The 22,106-nt window shown below is 49.3% G+C and overlaps 1 protein-coding gene across 4 annotated transcripts; it reads right to left on the reverse strand.

Annotated features, from left to right (window-relative positions):
• Positions 1-4,829: 4,829 nt before the first annotated feature.
• On the reverse strand, positions 4,830-20,598 carry FAM76A (family with sequence similarity 76 member A). Of its 4 annotated transcripts, none has more exons than XM_067311442.1 (10): positions 20,493-20,598; positions 19,390-19,454; positions 18,506-18,560; positions 17,781-17,933; positions 16,724-16,881; positions 16,082-16,168; positions 15,311-15,442; positions 10,043-10,178; positions 9,514-9,615; positions 4,830-6,872 (listed from the first exon to the last, which is right to left on the reverse strand). In XM_067311442.1, the coding sequence occupies exons 1-10, from the start codon at positions 20,571-20,573 to the stop codon at positions 6,786-6,788; spliced, it is 1,056 nt and encodes a 351-aa protein (XP_067167543.1). In that variant the 5' UTR covers positions 20,574-20,598; the 3' UTR covers positions 4,830-6,785. The 4 variants fall into 4 exon arrangements, with proteins under 4 accessions (XP_067167543.1, XP_067167545.1, XP_067167542.1 ...); XM_067311441.1 differs by lacking the exon at positions 4,830-6,872 and adding an exon at positions 7,937-8,363; XM_067311444.1 differs by lacking the exon at positions 15,311-15,442.
• Positions 20,599-22,106: the final 1,508 nt, after the last annotated feature.

Genomic DNA, 22,106 nt, shown 5'->3' on the forward strand with positions numbered 1-22,106 from the left:
CTGCTTCCCCAGCAGCCAGGCAGACTTTGCCCACTCCATCTCACCGACCAGCCTCAACACTAGGCAGGAGGTAAAGCCTCCACGTGCAGGACCCGCGTCCTGCCGCCCTCGGCCCTCCAGGGAGGTTCGCGTGGGGAGGGCGCTGCGTGCCAGCCGCAGCACCGGGAGGGCTTCAGGTCTGCTCTTGTAACTGGAAGCCTCTCTAGGATGAATCAGTTCGGTGCCGAGCAGCATACCGGCCCCCAAACTAGCAGAGGGCAGAGCTACCAACGCGAAATCGGTGACACCAGGCAGTCCCAGGGCGAGCGGCAGCAGCTCAAGTCCTGCTTGCCAGCCCCTCTGCTCAGCCTTTCGTCCCACGAGCCGTATCAAAGAGCACGTGAGGTCTCACCTTTTGCTTCTGCAGCAATTTGAACCGAGCAGCGCTCATTCTTCAAGGAAATCAGCCTGCATAAGGGTTTCTCTGTGCTGGCTAATTCACAGGGGGTTCCCTGCCACACAGCAGCAGAGCTTGTGCGACAAGGATCGTTACAATATTCATTGAAAAGAGAGTGGCAAAGGAGAGGCAAACTTTTCCAGAGGCTTCAAGAGCCGAAGCCAAATGTCCTGTTTCGAGAAGCACCGAGCACAGTGAACGTGCACCGGCTCTGTCATTATCTAGGCACTGTGAGTGCCCTACTTAGCTAGATGCTGACTGTACAATCTGTTGATTTAGTTCAACAGTGTGCTATTAAGAAAGCTAACAGGAAGGCAAGACAGATCGCTTAAGATAAGTCACCTTTGAGCAAACAGCGAGGTCGTCCAGGGACAGCCGTTGCCTTACTTGGTTTTCGCCAGCCCGGTGTTTCCAGCCAGAGCCAAAAAACCCCAAGGGCAAAGGGAGGCAGCAGAGACCGCAGCGGGACTCTCCTCTCTGCAGGGAGCCAGCGGGGCATCTGCAGTAGGTAAGTCATGCACAGTGATTTAAGCAGTTCCTTTCCCGATGTGCTTTGCTCTCCTCAAATGAGCGGTGAGCTGGTTTGCCTGCACAGGCTGTTACCCTACACCTCCTCCCTGCCATTACAGCCTCCTGTGGGAAAAAACACCAGCATTCGGACTTGGTGGGATGTGATAGGGAAGCCCAGTGCATTTGCAAGGTGGAGAAGAGGGAAATTCCTCTGCAGGAGGACATCGGAGCCTGACAGCGGTTGCATCATTTGAATCCGCAGAAGGAAGCTAACCCTGTAACAGGTTGGGTTGCAGTGGTACCTGGAACCGAGGGGAACGGCAAACACTCGGCTCAACCTGCCCCCAGGTCTTCTCTCTGTTAGGGATCTGGCGTTGCAAACAGAGGGATAGAGCTTCAGCAGCGTAAGCACTTTAGAAACAGTGCGTTGTACTGGTCAAAGATCCCTAGTTGTTTTGGAGTTTTAGCAGCCTGCGGAAAGGAGGGAGCGTTTCCATGCACTCCAGGAAGGAACACTGAATACTGTGTGGTCTTGCACTGGTAAGCACTGGGGTAACAGCCCCCAAGCCTTTGGACCCCTGGATCTTTAGAGATTCCCTCTGGAAGGAGGCAAAGTGTAGCCGAGCTTTCGTTATGGGAAACCTCCCTCATGGAAGAGGGAAAGCACCAACCCAAAGGAGCTGGTCTAATTTTTAATTCCAGTTTTATCCTCCTAGCAGATGAGCGAGAGCAGTAAGTAATACCGAATATTCCCACCCCTAAAAAGCCCCATCTGCTCTCTGCGAAGCTCTGAATGGCCTCTGAAGCACCCACGGCCCCTCTCCACTGCCTTTGCAAGGAGCCTCATCTCTTCAGGCAGCTCGTTTCACTTCACCTTTCTGCCCCTTCTTTCCTCGTCTCGAGAATGAGGCTTGTGCTTACCTCTCCTGGATCAGTTACAAAACATAAGTTACCGAAGCTTTAAAGGATTTTAAGACCCTTAGGGTGTTGGGTTTTTTTTTAAAGACAATACAGCACAAACCTGTTGCCCCTCAGGGCATGCTATGTGAGCCAGTGCTCCCAGTGCATTCCAGGAATGGAAGGGAGCATGTTTCTCTGTAATTACCAGCTGGCTAAGGCAGTTTACTTCTGCTGTGGGTACACACTGTTAGGCTGCAAAGCAGTTTATTCATTTGCCTATTAAAGTTCCAGATCCTTGCCAGGGGGGCTACAGCTTTGGAAAGGAGACATTTATTCAGGTAATTACTTAAAAACAATAAATCCTCTTGGTTAGCAGATCTCAAAAAACGCTTTGCAATAGATTTTCATTGAGCCCTGCAAACTCAACCAACTTGAACTACCTAGGTTAACATTCCTGAAGTTGCAGCCTTTGAGCTTCTGGATCTTCAGAACAGGGAGAGGCTGATGCTGGAAGAAGGCAAGGGCTAGCTGAGTGTCAGCTCACCTGAAACTAGTGCAATGGGGCCCAAAACTGGAAGTCTAATTTTCAACCCTGATGTCATTACGAGGAGGCGGCTGAGATCAGTACATAATATTCTTTTCAAGCACATTCAACTACTGTCAAAACCAGCAGAGGATATTTTCTGAAAGCTTTGAAATAGAGTAATCACAAGCCAAAATAAAATAAAAAAAATCCCTTTTGCAAACATTCAGGCTGCTTTAGGACCAGTGAATAAACCACAGAGAGAAGGAAGTGTGCACTAGCAGATAAAGGCAGGAGCCAATCAATTCTCACTCAAGGTCTGGCTGGGAATTGCAAAAATTGCCCACAACCCATTTGAAATTCTCCCTGCAGCTCTGTCAGGGCAGAGACAGAGTGGCCCCTTCGAGACACAATCCTGAAGGTGGAGAGCAAGGGCTTGAGGAACTGAGGATATTACACTCCGGTTCCAGCTCTACCCGCTGACTTGTAGCCTAGCCTTCGGCAAAGCAGTTCTCTTATCTATGTCCCTACTTGCTGTAAATGAGGATAATTGGGCGCATTCAAGGATACAGCAAGGTTTGTGCTGCACTCAGCAGAGATTAAGCGCCTTATAAATGCTAAGCACTACTGGCACAGTTACGTAGCACTAACCAGAGAAAGAGCTGCCAAGCAGATTGTCTCTGCACGCACCGCCTTCTCGCGCCGGGAGAGCATTTGACTTGGCAACTGTGGCAGGCTAAGAGCTTGCGATTTAGCCACCTTTGGCTAAAAATGGACCTAAGAGGGAGGTACCAGGAGCTGCTAAAGGCCACAGACGCAATGCTCAGCTCAGGAAGCCCCTAAGCCTAGCACTGGGTGCTAGAAGCCAATAAACCATTGCTTTCTTCATGCTCTGGTTTTGTACCCTCTCCCCCAGTATCCCCCAGTGGCCTTTACCTGGGGAGAGAGGTTCCTGGTCCACATTTTTGGTCCGACCCAGCACAACCATTCATAAATTCCTATAACAAGTTACTCTGAGTCAGCTGAGCCACAATAACCCAGCAAGGTTGCAGTAACTTAGATGCTTCAAGCATGACATCCCTCCCTTGTCAGGGCTTGCAGCTACTTCAGGGTGCCAGAGATCCAACAAATCCAGGATGAAAACCCGGACCATTTCCAGGTGGAAAACAACCGCATTAAAAGAAGCAACTCAGACCTCGAAAGAAAGGGAAAGAGAAAACTTACATCCTGTCCTTTCTCCTTCCCTCAAAGTAGCACTAATGGCTGCAAAAGCCTGGATGACTCACCTGGAAGATGCTATGAAGAAAAATACACAACTGTTGGGGTTTGTAGGGCTGTGTCCAGTGGACTTAGGACAGACTGCCAGCCTCTCTGAGCTGCCAAAACACAGTTCCTAAGGGAGTCAAGTTGGTGCATTTCAGATGGCTGTTGCCTCCTCTATCTCTTTCCTTTCAAATAAGTCTCAATGTACACAAATCAGTCTCTTTTCACAGGCATTAGAAGCCAAAGAGATCAGAAGAATAAGACTGATGAAAAAGATTCCCTAGAAACTATTTTTCTTCCCTGTGTTTAACTACAAATTTGGGTATTTGTCACAATTAATGCTTTCCCAGACAACGGCTGCTCTCTGTGTACAGCTCTAGATTTTGAAAAATATAAAAAAGAATATTTTGAGCTGGAAAAGCTGCTGAGGTGTCTCTTCAGAGCTATGGTTTGCATTTCCTCCTTCTCCACTTCAGGCAGTGCCTTGGGGACAGACACATTCAGGGACACAGCACATCTGCCCTGCCAGAGGAAAGCAAGGTGCATCAGAGAACCAGTCGTCTCACCAGGAAGCTGCGATGACAGATGAGACGGAAAGCACAACACGCTGAGCTACAGCTCCCACAAGGGCCAGGGGGGCTGTTCAGATGGAAATATCAAGAGAGTTTTGGGCTACCACATTTCTGCTGGAAAATTAGAAGCTTCTGAAAAAACTGCTTTTCCCTCCAAACAACCCTAATCTTGGCTGAGCTAGAGGGAAGACTTCAGAGACACAAATGGTGTTTACTCACCTAGTTTGCATTTATATCTTAAAAGAAAGCAAGCCCCTTATCCGCTCTCTTTTTGTTTCCTATCAAGGCTGTATTGTTTCTGCGCTCTATCTTCATTCATGTGTTTGGGGAAGAGAATAGAGAGATCTCATCTGGTACAGCCAGATCAGTCCTGGGAAGCTCGATGTAACCAAGTAACAAGGATCCTAGCAACAGTCTTGATTAGGAGGATTTAAAGATAGAAACAAAAGTAGGAGCAAACCAAACAATAGAAAATGCCATCTCATTCCCATACACACCAAATCCCAAAGCAGCACGACTGGTACTTTGACCAGGCAGTCACCAGCAGGAGACAAATCAGTTCCAGGCAGGGAAGGACGTGTTTTCTCTTTTCTTTAAGGCAAATAGAAAGTATCAGACACACAGATGAGGCTTTTTTAAACACTTTTACATTTGTCAGAGTTTTGTACAAATCAAAGCATCCCTTTAAAATCTCCATTATTACAAACATACAAAGAAACAACGTTATTACTACAAATCATCAGCTACTCAACTGCATGATCAATTTGTCACAATTAAAAAAAACATAATAGTATATACAGGGCCTTTCTCCCTCTATTTATTTCTGTATCTTGAGGGAAGCAAAAAAGCAAAGCGCCCATTTAAAAAAAATCCCATCAATGCACCTCATTTTCTAAAAACATGTGAAGTATAAAATTAGGTGAGTATTCCTGCTGTCACACTCTGGCAAAGTGTAACAACTTTTTTTTTTTCCTTTTCACGTCAGAAGTCTCTTAAAAAAAAAAGAACAACAACAACAACAAAAAAACGTGGCAGAGTGTCTGATGCTGCAGCGTGCTCCTTCCATGCTGGAAGCCAACATCATCAAAAAAGTGCCTTTGAGTAAAGTCATCTTTAGTAACATAAAAAAGGAAAAGAAAAAATCACAATCTCTAGTTAAAAGCTTAATAAAACCCCTGACAGAGCAGCCGGCCCTGTCTCCAAAGGGCAGTTTCTCCTCTTCACCACATACCTTCAGTGCCATTCCAGACTAAGTGTTCATCCTTTACTCCTCTGCCCCGAAGGTCTCCAAACCCTGAGATGTCTCTTCACACCCTGAATAGAGCTCGGTGCTGGGATACCGAGGAGTGTTCTTGCCAGCTCAAGAGCTGTTCTGTGCTTTCCCCCCTAATGGCCAAGTGCTTTTTATCTCCCCTAAGAGATGCAGTGCAGACAGAGCTGGGGGAGCACACCTCCCAGCGCCTTGCTGGCGCTGTTTGCGGTCTCCTTGCCACGGCACTCACACTGTTTCCGAGAAGCACATCCTTGCTACGGAGAACTTTCATAGCCCTTTTGTTCTGCTGGCTTTTAATCAGCAGAGAGAAATGTCTCTGGAGAGCCCCAAGAAACACTTCCTGGCTTGGGTCACTGCCTGAGTAAGCACTTTCCTGGAGCCAGCCTGGCCCCTACTTCTGCATCTGGAAGGGAGCGACGGGGCAGGGAAAGGGGGAGAAGAGAGTGAACTTGATCCAGGGACTGCAGGGAGCAGAGCAAACATCCAAGCCTTGAACTCTCCTTCAGCCTCATGTGAAGAAAGGGGAGTAAGAGAAGCTCAATCACACCAAGCTGCAAAAGCCACCGAAGCCCAAAGGCCACTAAGTAACCAGGGCACCAGGGGGTACCAAGTGGGTCTGTATCATTATGCTCTGGTTCCCAAACCAAAAGCTATCATAACAAAACAAAAAACACAAAAACAGGCAGTCAGGGTTGCCAAGCTGACACAGAAAAAAAAACAAAACGAAACAAAAATCCTCCAAGATAAATATATAGCCCCCATTTTGGAAGCATCTTCAAAAAGATGGATCAACCGTTCTCAGCAGTGACACAACCTTCTGGTAACATCTGTTGGGCTGGTGATTATCGGCTTCCTTTTGAAGAGGGAACAGTTCAGAAAATAAAGCTCCCACCATGCATGGCTCCCGCCTTATCTGCGTAACAACTGGCCACGGCTATTGCCTCAGAGCAGCAGGTTTGAAACCAGCAAGAAGTCTCTAATGCAGCAGGTTCCTGTTTGCTATATAAAGGGTTGGCAGTGGTAGTAACTGGTTAGAAAAACACTTCTTCCAGAAACTCGGGGGGATTTAGGATGGCTGGGACCTCTCCCCATGGACCACCATAGTACAGAACGGTATTCAACAGATATCAAAACCAGACACACTCAAGCATGCTGTCGAAAGGCAACACACACCAGGCGTTTCCATCGAGTCCACAGCAATGGGATAGTGACAAAAGTGAGGTTTTGGCTTCCAGCGATCAGGCAGGCCTCCTAGACTCCTTGGCTAATGCTGGGGAAAGTTCCCAGATTGGGGGTTTGGTTTTGTTTTTAAGGGGAGGTTATTGCTCCCGACTTCTCAGGCTTTTTGCCCTTGGATAGGGCAGCTGCTTGCTTCAGGAGTTCTCTGTTCTTGGCCTGGAAACACAGTGAAAATGGGTATTTTAATGGCATGGATCATCATTAGTTCTCGGGATCCTAGAACTGCTTGGACACACACTGCTGGCATCCTGCGTGCAGACGAAAGAGGTAGATGTTGCTGTACTGCACCACAGCACGAGCTCAAATCCAGCACGTCAGCTCTACCACCTAGAAAGGGCTCTTCCCATCCCTCCCCCGATGAATTCCCCACTGCTGTACCTGAGAAGTGGGCTGAAGGCTAACAGCTTCCATTGTGAAATGCGACAAATGCACGATTCTCATTAAACCAGCTAAAGACACTCATCAACATCACCAGGACTGGCTTTTCTTCCTTCTCTTCCCCTTTTACCAGCCACCATGTTTTCACAAGGTGAGAAGTGGTGGAGTAAAACTCTAGTGACTCAAACCCCCCATCCTGACTTTAGGAGGATGGGTCTCACCCCCATCCATTCTTTAGGAGGTGGAAGGCAAATCCCCCACTCTGAATCCTCACTCATGTCCAAAATCCAGGGTGGAGCAGCTCAAATTGTTCTCCAGCTTTGTTTAACCCTTGGTTTCTTCAGACACTGCCAACAGTTTTACCAGGATTCAGTACTATATTGACTGATTCTGCGTCCCTAGAAGCCTTCTGAAGCACTAACAGGTAACAACTTGCAGTCTCTCTGGTTTGGACTGAACTAACCAAGAAACAAAGGCTCTCTAGTCCCTTTTACCAAACCTCTGAGGCCGCTCTCCTTAGCTGAAAAACCCTCTAGCCTACTTAGCAATTTATGCTATACCAGTAGGATACGGGGTAGAACCCATGTGAAGCCAGATACAGCTGTTCTGCATTGGTTTGCAGTGAATGAATAAATATTCAAAGGGCTAAGGGTTACTAGACGAATTAAGCCCTCTGCTCCCACACTGCCTGTGGTAAAGCAGCTTCCTTTGCCTCCTGCAAAATGGAAGGATACAGACACCCCTGCTTCCCCCCATGAAAAGACAGACAAAATAATAAAAAACAACAGTACATTAAAAAAAGTGAATCATATGAACACTTCAAGGCACCTGCGATACACCGAGAGGATTTGAACTTTTATTTTGGAATCAATGAAGAAAGTTTCCAGAGCCTCAGTCAATATCAGCTGAAGTAAAACATTTGGACACCAGAGAGAACAAGTTCTGGGCAGTCCCGTTTCAAGCTAAGTACAAAACAACACAGCGGGCGATAGACATGCACACCCCTCTCCACCCAGGAATGACAGGCGCCTGCGGGCAAGCCCATTGGTGCATCTGATGCTTCCTCTTTCCTTTTAGGATTAAACAGGTTTTAAGGCTGTTGGAAGGTGTCTGACAGCTTTCGAGGCAGACGTCCTCTTTTAGCTACAGCAAAGGCAGCGCCAGGGTGTGTTGTCCCCCACTCTGCCACATACACACTGAGCGACCAGCGTGCCTCGCCTTGGAGAACCACTGCAAGGAGGGAGCTAGCCCTTGACCTCGTGGCCAGGGCTGTCAAGAAAGGCAACCAAATAGTGGTGGTTTGTGACAATGGATAATTGTCTATTCAGAATTGAAGTAAGAACAATTCATTCTTTGCAGGCCATCCAAAGCTATGAGAGGGAAACAGATCTGGGCTGAAACGCAGTGCAGATTCAAGAAGGCAACAGAGAGAGAGAGAGAAGGCTCTGGTTCTCATCAGTTCCTTGTATGCAAACCAGTGCTGCCCAGCTTACAAGGGGTAGGAAGTGTTTCCAGCCTTCTGCACACCACAGAAAGATAATCCAGCCTTGGGACAGGCTTAAATTGCTTACAAATGTGAGTTATGAAGAGGATCTCAAGGGCACCAGCTATCTGACAGCACCTGTAGTCTCCAAAACCTACCTTCCACTCTAATAATTAACTTGGGTGTGCGCTGATGGAGGAGGGGCTGTTTTTCTGTGGGAATACAGACCTTTTTTCTTATTGACTCCCATTTCTCATTGCTAGAGCTTTAGATCATTATAAACCTCACAGTAATTAAAGGGTGCAAAGTTCATTTCTGTGTCTGATTTCTTCCCTGTAACCGGTTCCCCTTTGACCCGATCTCTTCAGTGGCTCAGAGTGTATTCATGCTGATAGTCTGTCTCGTGTTTCCATGGCCATGACAAGAATCCTGCTCTCCCTGTTCCCTCCAGCTCAGGGACTTCTTTATTTGGACTACACAGATACGGTTCTAAAAGAACTGCCAGTTGTTTCTTGGGCTTTGTTCTCTTTGGTTACTGGTCACATAAATCACATTAAGAGCTACATGGTACAGGGAGCTGACAAAGGTTTTGCAGTCTGGATAAACAGGTTCAAACCTGATTTTGGCAGTAAATTAAATGAGTTTGATGGTTCCCATCTAGTCTGCAGTGGACACAACACAGCACTATACAATACAGTAAGACTGAGCCCAAGGAGAGAGCAGCAAGGAGTCTATAAATAGGGGTTAAGGTGCACTGCAGCCTGGTACAGAGCTGGGGAGGGGCTGGCCTGGCAGAGCAGAGAGGCTGCAGGACAGGGCTGAGAAGCATTAGCAGAGCTGTGTGTGCAGAAGCTCACGAGGTGTTCTGATCAAGAGTGTCCTCAGTCACTCCTGGGTACAGTGCAGCTCAGCAAATTAAAACAAAAATGCTGTCACCTGTAACTGCTCCATGACCTCCTTGTGCGTCTTCTCCATTTGGTTCATCTTCGCCCTCATCTGCGACTCCTGGTACTGCAGGTCAGCTTTCAGCTCTGTGATCTGCAGGTAAACCAGCAAGGAGCGTGTGAGTGGGAAGAAGAAATGAATCTCTTCATCCCAGATACACCCTGCCACAGAATATGCACCTACAGAAGTTGCCTGAGACTGGATGAGACTGCTCAGAGAAGCAGGACCCCCAAAGCCCGGGGCCAGGGCACCGCTGTCTTTCTGCACAAAGCAGCACAGCCTTTCTTGGCCTTGCCCCCACATGGAGCTCTTGCAGACAGTGATCAGAAAACAGCCTTTTATGAAGCAAGGCTCTCCTGGGGGAGGCCCAGAAAGCCTCTTTAACCTTGGAAAGGAGGCAGCCTGAAAACAGGCAGAGACTTTGTTGTTCACCCCAAGATAAAAAGCCAGACTCCGTTTGAGGGTGATCTGTCTGGATGCTGTCAGCATGCTGGGGGAGGAGGCGAGCCAAGGACTGTACCTTCTTCTCCTTCTCCAAAATCATCTGATCCTTCTGGTGCAGCATCTTCTTTAAAGTAGCCACCTCCTCCTTCAGCTGGGCAATGATAACAAAGTGGTCAGTGCCAGGAGAGTCGAGGGCGAGGTCTGGAGAAAAACTGCAGCAAAGAACAGGGAAAGACTCTCATCACGACCCCTTCCGCTGAGGCAGAGAAACTCCCACGTGGATGGCACTTGAAGGAGGACGGGAATCACTTTATGACACACACTGTGTTCACCAGCCACTCAGGAGGAGTTACCTCTATCGCTGCCCTGGATGCTGCACTGAATTTGGGAAACGCATGGTATAATGGGCAAGAGAGATGTTTGCAATATATCAAGCTGTACCACTGCATGATTGGTAGGGAAACAGAACTGCTATGGGTATTCTGTGACCATCAGTCAGAGTCTGTAGCTATCATTCAGGTGATAATGATCCATTTTCAAACCAGAGTGTTGAGAACAACAATCAGGGAGCTAATGAAACTTTATGCAACCACTTAGGAACAGTCTTCACTCACAGGCAGTCCATCGGTGTACAGCAAAACCTGTCACTAGATGCAAACAAACATTCTGGTAGGGAGGGAACATGAAAGAGAAACAAATAACCCCTAAGTTAAACAAACAATGCAAAGGGAGACACCTAGATTAGAGTCAGCGCTGTCCTCAGCACGGAAACAGGGAGAAAAAAGACATGCTGGGCTTTTGTATTTTGATTCCACCATGATACAGCAAGTTAGGAGGAAGCTTCATTACCACTTCAGATCAGAAAGGACTCTATGCAGGAAGATGGAGAAATAGCTGGAGAGGGATGCCTCTTTCCCAGACACCGCTCATACCCCGCCAGGTGCTCTAAACCTAAGCGACCAGCTGAGAACTCATCTGGACATGAGACACCTCCTGAGCAAGTAATCCACAAATCTCCCTGGAAGTTGCCCTGGGTTCCAGGCAGCCACCCACAGCCTTCTGCTACAGGAGTACTTCAGATCGTCAGGCACGGTAAGCTGCAGCCACAGGCCCAGGGAGCTCACCTGATCTTTCCCTGCCTTCTGTCCCTTACCACTGTAATGACAAGCCTGAGTTTTATCTTTCGGTGCTAAAGGAGCAGCACACTCCCAGCCACAGACACCCAATACTGGCGTATAAAAACACTAATAATAAAAGCAACAAACCTTCACCTAAAAGATTACTTGAAGTCTGGCCATTATCAGACAGCACTGCTGCTATAAACAGGCAAAGTTACCTGAAGCCTGACATTTTCTGAAAGCCTCCAGAGCAGGTCAACATATGTCCTAGAGCCTGCATTCAGCGCTAATGCTGGGAGATGCAGTGTATTGAGGAAGGCATGTTCTGAACTCAAACACTGCTCACCTCCTCCACTGCCTCTCTCAAGTGTGCTGCCATCTCTGGGCGTCCATTCCCCTATCTATAAAACAAGACGGCGTACTGGCTACTCGCCTCACACAGCGGCTTCCCCTAGTGCCTGGAAATAATCCATTTTCTAATTAAAAGCACAGTCTGCATTGATTGGATTCGTTAGCAAGGAGTTGACAGGAGAAAAAGCTCTTCCCACCTTTGTGCTGGGAATGTCACTGGGAAGCTACAGAGAGAAACTAAGCAGGGGCAGCTCTGCAGATCTGAAAGTCGCACAACAGCCCCACGGCACTGAAAGAGAAAGCCTGACCTCATCAGAAAGCGAAACGCAGAACTGAGGGTCTGGAGGACACTGTCTGCAGGGGAAGAGTCTCGCACGGTTACAGCACACCGACACTCACTGCAGACTGGATCTATTGTCTCCCGCAGCCGGAGCTCGCTGACAGCAAAGCCCACACCGTAAGATGTGGCAGGTCTCCAGGTACACCTGATCTCACGCTGTGCTTGCCACACGGTGCGGCTCGCAAATGCAGAAGAGGCTCATGTATGCACACTAGAGAAAAATACCTCCATTTTAAAAGCTGCTCCCAACTACAATTCCCCCAAAGCAGAGGCTCTGTAACATGATGGTGATGGTAGATGCTCCAGTGCCTTTCTGCGTGCAAGCATGCTACTAATGGTAGCTTTAATTTCCCACTCAGTGCAAATATGCTGGGGAGAAAAAAAAAAAAAACAAAAAAACCCCAGCCTCTGCAGAGAAAAAAAAAGAAAAAAAAGAAAGGCTTCCTCACTGAATCCTTCTGGCTAAAAACAAACCCTTGCTTATGCCATTTCTTTGCCCAGGCAAGCTCTCCTCCTGCTGCCGCCTGGGGTGATAAAGACTGTCAGGAGATGCTCACATTTCCCTGAGCAGCTCAGGCAGGAGAAATTCCCTTGTTGGCAGCTCCTGTTCCAGAGCCCTCTGTGGACCAGGAGAGGTGAGAGCTGGCTCTGCCACCCAGCGGGGAGCAGAAGGGACACGCAGGCCAAGAGCACTTCACAGAGAAGCTCTCACACTCTTAGTGGCCACGGGCAAGCTCGGTGCCCTACCTGAGGTTTTCCAGGACCTCGTCCTACCCCCGGGGTGTGCAGGTATCAGGAGCAGTTTGGCTGGCTCAGAGTGCCAGCATCCTCCTGTCAAGTACGTGAGTACAAGCAGGTATTTTGCTGTCCAATTGCTGCAAAATGCAGCCTCAAACATGTCAAGGTGCAAATTAAAGGAAGGAGCTTTTTTTTTTCCCCCCTCCTTTCTCTGAAAGAGTGACAAGTCATTAATGAAAGGTTTCTCTGTCTTTAATCTCACATTAAGGAGCGAGCCTGGGGCTCCAAAATTAAAAGGAAAACTGCCAAATGCAAGTCACTCCATTCCTTTAACAAACAGATTAAAAATAAACAAAAGCCCTTCCCCCTGCAAATAAATTCCATCCCAAAGATCCCAGCCCCCTTGGGAGAGGTCAGAGGGACATGCTCTCCATGTTTGAACAGGCTAAAATTCATGCCTCTAATTAAAGTGAATTGATGAGGCTCCCGTTGCTCTCAGTGGAGTCTGAGAGAAAAAAAAAAGGAGCTCTTCCAAAGACACCTGCCTCTCTGTTGAGTAGAAAAAACAAAATGACTGCCTTAAACTCAACACCTGTTAAATGGCTGAAATTAGGCAAGACAACTGCCATGCTTAAGGATCTTGCTATTCAAGTGAGGCTGGTGCAAAGGGGCACAGACCAGGCTGACTGAAACACAGCATTCGAATTTCACCTAAGACAAAAATATCCTCCACGCACAAAATTTCATCCAGACCAATGGGAATCAGCATCTGAACTTATACTTCCTCTAAGGACATCAAAAGCAGAAGTGGTTCACTCCAAGCCCTAATGCTTTAAGTATAAGCCAGGATTTTTCTATGCAAATGAGAATATTTTTACTAAATAAACTTTGCTGCTCGGCATCCTCTGGCATTGCTGCGCTCCCCCAGGCATCTCGGTTAGAAGCACTCATCACTGTCTGTAGCGCGTTCGTCCATAGAGGCCCAGGTGGCTGGTCCGTAACACGAACACACTTCTGGCAGCATTTGCACATGAGGATGAGGACACCAAGTTCTGGCAGAATCAGGTGAGGAGTCCTAGGACCAGAACAGCAACAGGGGCTGCGGGTGAAGCCAGGGCGCTCATGCACACAGAAGCAGCCCGGGACTGAAGGGCACTGGCAGAACAGCAGCATCCAAAAGACAAGGTCTGTTGGAGGCTGGCGCCGAGAGTCGCTGCCGGGGAGAGCAAGCTACTCCGTGTTCTGCGTGGCCAGTGCTGTTAGCTCCTTGCAGCAGAACCCACCCAGAATGAACCATACAAACACCACCCCTCGTCATTTGATCAATCTCCAAATCATGGGCATTAGAAGAGCATCATCCACTCATAAATATGAAAACACAAAAACATACAGAGCTCAGAGGGAGTTCAGTAAGGCACAGTGAAGGAATTTCTATTGCATCCGCAAGACAAAGGAGCAACAACTTCAGATAAACTGGACCATGTTGGGGGCGTTACCAAAGTTAACTGAGCTCAGGCATGCTCAAATTTTGCCCACCTGAAGGCTGCATTAGAAATCTGCCTGGAACCCATGGCCAAGATGCACTCTACAAAAGGTTGGAGCCGCTCTCAGCAGCGAAGAGGTGCTAGTTGTGCACCACCCCACTCCAGAGCACACTGCTGATGACAACAAGCCCTGTGCTGCGGCTGCTCCTCACTCTGTATTCAACTGGTGAACTAGATTTCAGTCAGCTCTAGGGTGGACAATTTTATAGAAAAACAGTGCAAGAAGGGAGGTTTACTTCAGGGGTTATCCTCACAAAAAAACCCCAGCAACCCCAGAAACACACTTAATGAACAACCATTATTATTCTGCCCAAGAAATGCAGCAGTGTGTCTATTTAAACCAGCTGGAGCTCTTTAGTAGTTGCTAAAATTACACGCAGTTTGTTACTGGGATTTATCAAAAAAGTCTGTGGCAAGGACCATAGCCTAAAACCTTGGCAGAAGCCAGCCTGACAACATCTGATACAAGAGCAAATAGAAATGAAGGCATTTGTTTCATCTAGCGTATGCTCCTGTTTTGCAAACAAACGGCTCAGCAACTGATACCAGAGCATGGGACCTTTTGCTTCTTGGTTATTTTCAAGCCAGCAGGGGTATTAAAATGAGTTCTTAGGTCTCAGCCCAGGCTGTAGTGAGCAGATAAAAATACCTGCTACTGTCCTTGCCTGGACAGCAACCGCAGCAGGTGAGCAGGAGACTTAACAGGACTCTAAAGGGAAAGCTGCAGCTAAACTGATGGGCTGCACCAGTTCTACCAGGCACCTGTCTCCAGTCTCTCCTGTCACTCTACCAGCATTAAGGGCAGTCAGGAGAATTCTCTGACCACTCCATGCTCAGCTGCAGCTCCCAAACCACAGTTAACCCTTATTTTTTTCCAACTTGCAATCAAAAACACCATTCAGTTGTTAAACAGTCTTGTAGACCACTGTGCAGGAATCATTGCCCTACAAAATTTTTAAGTTCTATTTCACACTGTAGCATTTCTTATATTAACAACCACAGACAAGAGGTCAATGGTACCTATAGGGTCAATATTACCTCTGACCTTAAACAAAAGACATTCAAGGCTGATAGCAAGCAATTCATTACCAGTAACTTTAACAGACCCTTTGGCACTAATGAGCCTATGCTTTGGTCCATGCTCCCAATTCACTGCTGTTTGGAAGGAGATCCATCGATAGGGACACTTTCCATATATGAGGCAATTCCCAGGGAGGGAGGGCAACAGGGGAGAAAACAATAGGTGATCTCACTTCAGGATGTCAGTGCCTTGAGAAACAGGACAATGGTGGGCACCGAGACTCTGTTGGGAAGCAGCCCACTGCGCCAACGTGGACGGGGCACTCTGGATAGGGGGACAAAGCATCTCGGGAGAGGAAGGAACGCTGAGAATCAGAGAGGAAAGGGAGGAATGAAAATATGCACGTACAAGAGCGTAAAAAATAAAAAACCATCTCATTTTCCTGTTTCTGTTAGTGACTCCCATTCTGCTGCACATGCAGCCAGTGTCAACATAACCCAGCAGGCACTGTGACAGCAGAATGGGATTGGCTTCTTTCAAGCAAAGCTATTCGATTGCTTGTCCCTCCCCCAAAAGGCAGGAGGGGAAACAGGAGGTGGGTCTTGATCCTATTCTCTAAGGCTGTCTTCCCTGCAGATCAGTCTAATAGCCCAGAAGCACAAAAACGGCAGACTTCAACTCCACAGTGCAGCCAACACCCACCCTGCCATTACAAGGAAAGGAGACGATAAAGCTGATCTGGCTGCAGGTTTTGTCACTGTCAGTAAGCTCAGACAACAAACAGTCTCTGTTCTAGCAGGTAGAGACACTAGGTATTCTTCTTCTCAAACCTATGTTTAAACGCCAAGTAACATTGGCCAGTCAGGTTCTGGAAAGCTGCTAATGCAACCCCTTGAGGTCCCTGCTCTAGCATAAGACCTTCCTGCTATTTGCACAGAACTCTATTATATAAATTAAGCAAACAAGACCACCCGCCCACAATTTCCCCATGTAACAGGCTCACCTGTCACCATTGGCAGATATGGCATCAAACTTGGGTTTCTTCTTTGGGATTTCATTCTGAATAGAAGAGGTGGATAAGGTTTTCTGGCTAGAGAAACAAGGAAATTGTATGTCAGAACCTGACTGACTTGCAGTCTAAGACAGCAGATAAACATTCCCACCTACTTCGAGCCTATTAAAACAAGATTTCCTAGAACAAGAAAGAATGATAAAGAATTCATTCTTTTAAGCTTCAATTCTCCTTTAGCTGGAGACTAAAAATAAACAGAAAACAATGTGTCAGTCAGATCAGTAGGTAGCTGAAGAATTTATGCTTAAAAGCTGCATTTCAATCATCAAATTTTACAAACGCGTACAAGAAAGTTCAGTAAGTCAAATCACTACAAAGCACTGTCAGACTACAAGCCTACGCCAGAAAGGTGGGGCTGGCAAACCAGCAAAGCCTGACTTAGCCAGATTCTCCTGAACAACAGACAACTGCCAAAACCCATCCCTGTTCCATGGTACCAAGGCCCAAGACACATTTCCCTGTTACTTCAGAAGGGCATCTAAGGAGCGTGGAGCAGTCAGGCGTCCTGTTTGCTCACCCCAGAGGCAAGCCCTGCACAACAGAAGGGATTGCTAAGAAGCTCGTGCAGGTTACCTGTTGTAATGGCTGCCACTGCTGAGCCTACTGTATTGTTCCTTCTCTTGCAGGCTTGCCCGGGAAGAGCTGCTCAGGTGTTTGCACTGCTCTTTGGTCTTCTGTAGGACCCGTTTATAGGACAGCGTGCATAACCAGCATAGCAGCTTTCCATCCACCTGGAAGACAAGAGAGTTTGGTATCCGAGTTAGATTTGGGACAACAAGTTGGAGGGAGAATTTTGTCTCGCTTCCTGCCCTCAACCCAACCACAGAGAAGACAAGAAGCATCTTCAGGTTTTAAGATCATTGACAAACAAGCAGTGACTCAGAAAGGATCCCTCAAGTGGCTGGAAAGGATAAGAAGTGCATTTGACATAGCTGGTGCAACACAAGCGATAATCATTAAATAGCAGCTAACTTATTGCATCTACAGTCTCTTTCAAGCTTTGCTTTTTGACTCTCTTCTATCACCTATCCACCAGGACTGGCTAACTCCCAGTGGGATTTCTGTCAAAGCAAAGCCGAATAATTGTACATGAAAGAGTATTCCCTGGAGACCAAAACAAGGAGGCTCTGCGCTCAAGGAAGATCAGCAGGATCAATGGAAGATCAATGCAGCATCCAAAATGAACAATAGATGTTTACAACTTGCAAAAAGCAGGCCTTATACCACTTACATTGTTTCAAGTAAAGGATGTGCAGAAGCCATGGAATGGGTTTCTTGGTTGAGGTGGAGGGCAGAGGATATTTGCAGCACCTCAGGCTACAGCATAAGGATCGTTTTCCATCCCTTTCGGCCAGCAGGTACCTTTTATTTTAGAAAAAGGTCCCTTTTCATTTGCCATCCCATCCCCGCTTAGGCCAAATTCTAGAGCTCTTTCATCAGCAGACCTGGCCAAGGATCAGAGGGGCTCAAAGATTAAACAGCTCCAACAGCAAAGCTCAACTCCAGAAAAGCATTTTACAATCAAGAGACACCCTCTTTTGAAATGCTAGAGACTGTGTGAAGAAGATAGACACACAGTCACTGTGATCAGCCTTTTTACCTTTTCAGACCCCTTTACAAAGGTACTGACCTTCTTCCTATCATCCTTCCGGTCAAACGCACACTGCTGCTTGCACTGCTCACAGGAGTGTGGAGGTCCATACTTCTTTTCAGAGTTTGTGCAACGCTGACACTTGTTTCCAATAAATGCTGCTATTATGTTGCAGTACTGGCAGGGTTTTGGCTTTAAAAAACAAGAACAAACGATATGGCAGTGTCTTCTAATTACATTAATACATGGTTCTTTCCCCTTCTCCCTATCACTTCAAAACCTTTGTTTCCCCGGACAAAGTTAACTGTAATGCTGATCCAGGAGACACAACTACATTTGGATTCCCGGTCTCTAGCTAAGTGCATTTAGCCATGACACCCAGACAATGTATAAAGTACTATGAAATCTTCAGAAAATATATATCACCAAAATAGAGACAATCAAAATCTCTGCTTCGGATTTCAGACAAGCAGGAAGAAAGATTTATCACTGCTTCCTGTGGCAATCTCACTTTATGCAATCATGTTCTTGTTTCTATTGGATATTGAATAGTTCATTTCCTGGCCTAAAACGATGCAGAGCTGCTCTTTTCTGTACTAAAAAAAAATAAACGGTAAAAGCTTAACGCTTGAGGGAGCTGCATATTATTGATCAGTCATGCTATTACAACAGAGTCAGCGCATAAACTGCTCTGGGATTCACGAGAATAAAGACAGGAGGGATTAAAGGAGAAGAGTTGGTGAGAATGAGCCCTGCTCACTTACTGTTCCATAGAGCTTCACATTCTGAGCACACTTCTTGCATATCGTGTTGGTTTTGCTGTTAAGAAGAAGGACAGATCATTCTATTAACACTTCCCCAAAGAAAATTAAACCTCTGTGCTTAGGATCCCAGTCTCTCCTAGGCTTCATCTCTAGTGGCAAAACCTTATTCATCTTCACAAGGAACTCTGGTAACAAAGTGTATTTCCTATCTCCATCTGGTTGAGGATAATTTGCCAAAAAATGGTATTACTAGGAGGTATATTTCAATTAAGGTGTCCCCAGATGATGCCAGTTTTTTGTCTTTACAAATACAGGAGCATGATCACTGGCTAATTGGCAGTAGACATGATTCAGCACTAGCAACAATCTCAGTTCTGGAGGAAGCCTGCTCTGGATTGCAAACTAAAGGCAGGTCAGAACAGAGGTATATTTGTCCAACAAACACAAGAAAGAGCACCTCACACAATGCCTGCACACATTATGCTCATCAACTCCTGGCCTTACCAACCCTTCCTCTGTGAGTTATATAACTTGCAAAAACGCAGACGCACAGCAAAAAGAAACACATTAGAAGTTAATCTTTGGATACCAGAAATCAGATAAGAGAAAACTCTGGGGGAGAAGCCTCTGGATCCTTCACTGAAAAATCGAACTGAGCACCAACCAGAAATGAAAGCCAAGTGAAAGATGCAAATCTAAGGATGTTGCACAGGCACACCGACTCTCCCAGCAGACCTCTGAAGGAGGCCAAAGGTCTCCCAAGTCTCCCACAGCAACAATCTACAGGTTAAGGCTCAGGCATCAAAGGTGTGGGATCGTTATAGCTCCCCAGGAGCATCTGTTCTAAAGAAAACATCAGTCTTCCCAGTTCAGCAGGCGTTTACCTTTCCTGTTGGAATTCAGTCCTGCAGTAAGTGCATTTAACAATGGGATGTGCAATCCGGCACTCCTACAACAACAGGAAGCATTCAGTGAGATGCAGTGCTTCTCCTGCACGCCGTTTCCCACAGTCCCCAATCACCTGCTGACTTCCACTCCCACCGCACGCACTTGTCAAACTCAAACATTTCCTCCCTGTGCAATCATGCTGCTCTTACAAGGGCCGAGAGCAGAGGAAGGGTGACAGGAATGGCATGTGTCACAGGTGATGCAGAAGTAAACTCAGATTCCTAACAAGGGCTGATTCCTGCCCAACGCCCACAGACAAGGGTCATGGTAGGCCTCACCTCCTGGGACGGGAACACACAGTCCTGCCACAGTTATTCACACCTCCTCCCTCCAGGAGCTGACTGTGTCCAGCATGCCTCTAGCCTGGCTCTCCTCTCTGCCCCATTTCTAGGAGATTCCCCTTCACCCCGCTCCTTTGCCCCATCTCCCTCAGCAATCCCTTTCCCAGCCCCACATGTATTCCCTGTCTCATCCCAGGTCTGGCGCTTTCCCACCCAAACCATCCCACCCACCACCTCCTCCAGACTGTCCCCCCAGGCCAACCTCCCTCCTCCAAGATGCCTCAAGACCTCCCCTCAAATGTCCCCAGAACCCCCTCAAAAAACCCGAGGCTCCCCCAAATGCCCCCGGCTTCTCCCCTTGCTACCAACCCGCCTCACAAGCAGCCCCTCAATTGTCCCAAGGCCTTTGCTAGCAAACAGCCCCCATCTCCTCCCCCCAAGCCCCCAACTACCCCCCAGCATCTCCCAGGCCCCTCCAACAAAATAGCCCCCCCCCAATGCCCCAGCCCCCAGGGCCTTCCCAGAAACAACCCCCTAATGCCCCAGCCTCCCCAAAACCCCAGGAGCCCCCCACAAACCACCACCCAGCTACCCCCCACAAACAGCCCCCCAATTGCCCCCAGCCCCCCCAGCTGCCCCCCGAGCTCCCAATTACCCTCCCTCACGAACCGCCCCCCAGCTGCCCCCTGCCCCCCCCCCCGAAAGGCCCCAAGCCCCCAACTGCCGCCGCCGCCGCCCCCCCACGGGCCGCCCCGGACCTTGCAGAGCTGCTGGCCCTGGCTGAGCGCCTCGAAGGGGAAGCGCTGGTGGCACTTGGTGCAGGCGTAGAGCGCCGCCATCCCGCCGCCGCGCTGACAGGCGCAGCCCAGCCCGCGGCGGCCGCCCCGCCGCCCGCCCCGCCCCCGCCGCCCGCCCCGCTCCCGCAGCTCCGCCCTCGCCATTGGCCGCGCTCCACATCAGTCGCGCGCCGCCCGCGTCTCACTGGTCGGCGGGCCCGCCACTCCCGGGAGAGGGCGGGGCGGGACCGCCTTCCTCCCCGCCCTTCCCTCCGCCGCGGGCGGTGGGGAAGGGGAAGCGCTGACGTCACGCGGGGAGCGCTGCGCGCGCCGCGGTGATGCAACCTCCTTCCCCCCCCCTTCTCCCCCCCCCGCCGTGACGCGTCCCGGGGGCGCGCGCGGCGCTGGGAGCGGCCCACAAGGCCTTGCGGGAGGGAACCCGGAAGTGGGGGTGGGTTGGGTCAGGGCAGGGCCGAGCTGGGCCGGGCCTGGATCGAGGGAAGGGGGCCGAGCTGGGCCTGGGCTGAGGGAATAGGGCCGAGCTGGGCCAGGCCTGGGCTGAGGGAATAGGGCCGAGCTGGGCCAGGCCTGGATCGAGGGAAGGGGGCCGAGCTGGGCCAGGCCTGGATCGAGGGAAGGGGGCCGAGCTGGGCCAGGCCTGGATCGAGGGAAGGGGGCCGAGCTGGGCCAGGCCTGGGCTGAGGGAATAGGGCCGAGCTGGGCCAGGCCTGGGCTGAGGGAATAGGGCCGAGCTGGGCCAGGCCTGGATCGAGGGAAGGGGGCCAAACTGGGCCAGGCCTGGATCGAGGGAAGGGGGGCCGAGCTGGGCCAGGCCTGGGCTGAGGGAATAGGGACGAGCTGGGCCAGGCCTGGATCGAGGGAAGGGGGCCGGGGCTGAGGAAAGGGCAGAGGAGGAGCGCAGCTGGGCTAAGCCGGGGCAAGGCCTGCCTGGTGTTAGAGCAGGGGGAGGGAGAGAGGGGGGTGCGCTGGCCTGGGAGGAGGGGAGGCTGGATGAGGGCAAGGCTCGGGCTGGGAGCGGGGAGGAAGCTGAGCTGTGCTAGCGAGGTGAGGAGCTGCTGCAGGGGAGGGGGGGGCCTTGCTGAGGGGGCAGGTGAGGGAGGGTCACGTTAGAGGAAGGGAAAGGGCAGAGGGGTGTGCGGAGGAGTGAGAATCCCAGCCCTGAGAATGGAGCCGGGGGGGAGCAGAGCCATGTGGGTGGGCTGGAAGAGCTGGAGACTGATAAAAGAAAGGAGTCAGGGCAGCGGTAGAGGAGGGAAAATCGTGTCAGTGCCTGAAAGGTTGAGGGAAAGAGAATTGGAGGAAAAGGAAGGGAGATGAGGCAGGAGGCAGTGTCTGCAGCTAAAGGAAAACCTTCATGTGAACTCGTTTCCCTCTTAGCCCTGGGATGGTTGCCCTGGTTCCAGCAGTCGGTGGCCTGCTGCTCGGGCAGCTGCTCATCTGCAAGTCCCAAGCACAGCCAAGGCAAGCTGTGATTTGCATGGGTGGAACTGCCTCTGGTTTGGGGCAGGATCAGCATTGCAAATTGTAGCTTGCTTTGTTTACGCTGCAGCTTGGGTGCTGGAGCTTGCAGCTCTC

The sequence above is a fragment of the Apteryx mantelli genome, chromosome 27 (genome assembly GCF_036417845.1).
Source record: "Apteryx mantelli isolate bAptMan1 chromosome 27, bAptMan1.hap1, whole genome shotgun sequence".
Lineage (NCBI taxonomy): Eukaryota > Metazoa > Chordata > Aves > Apterygiformes > Apterygidae > Apteryx > Apteryx mantelli.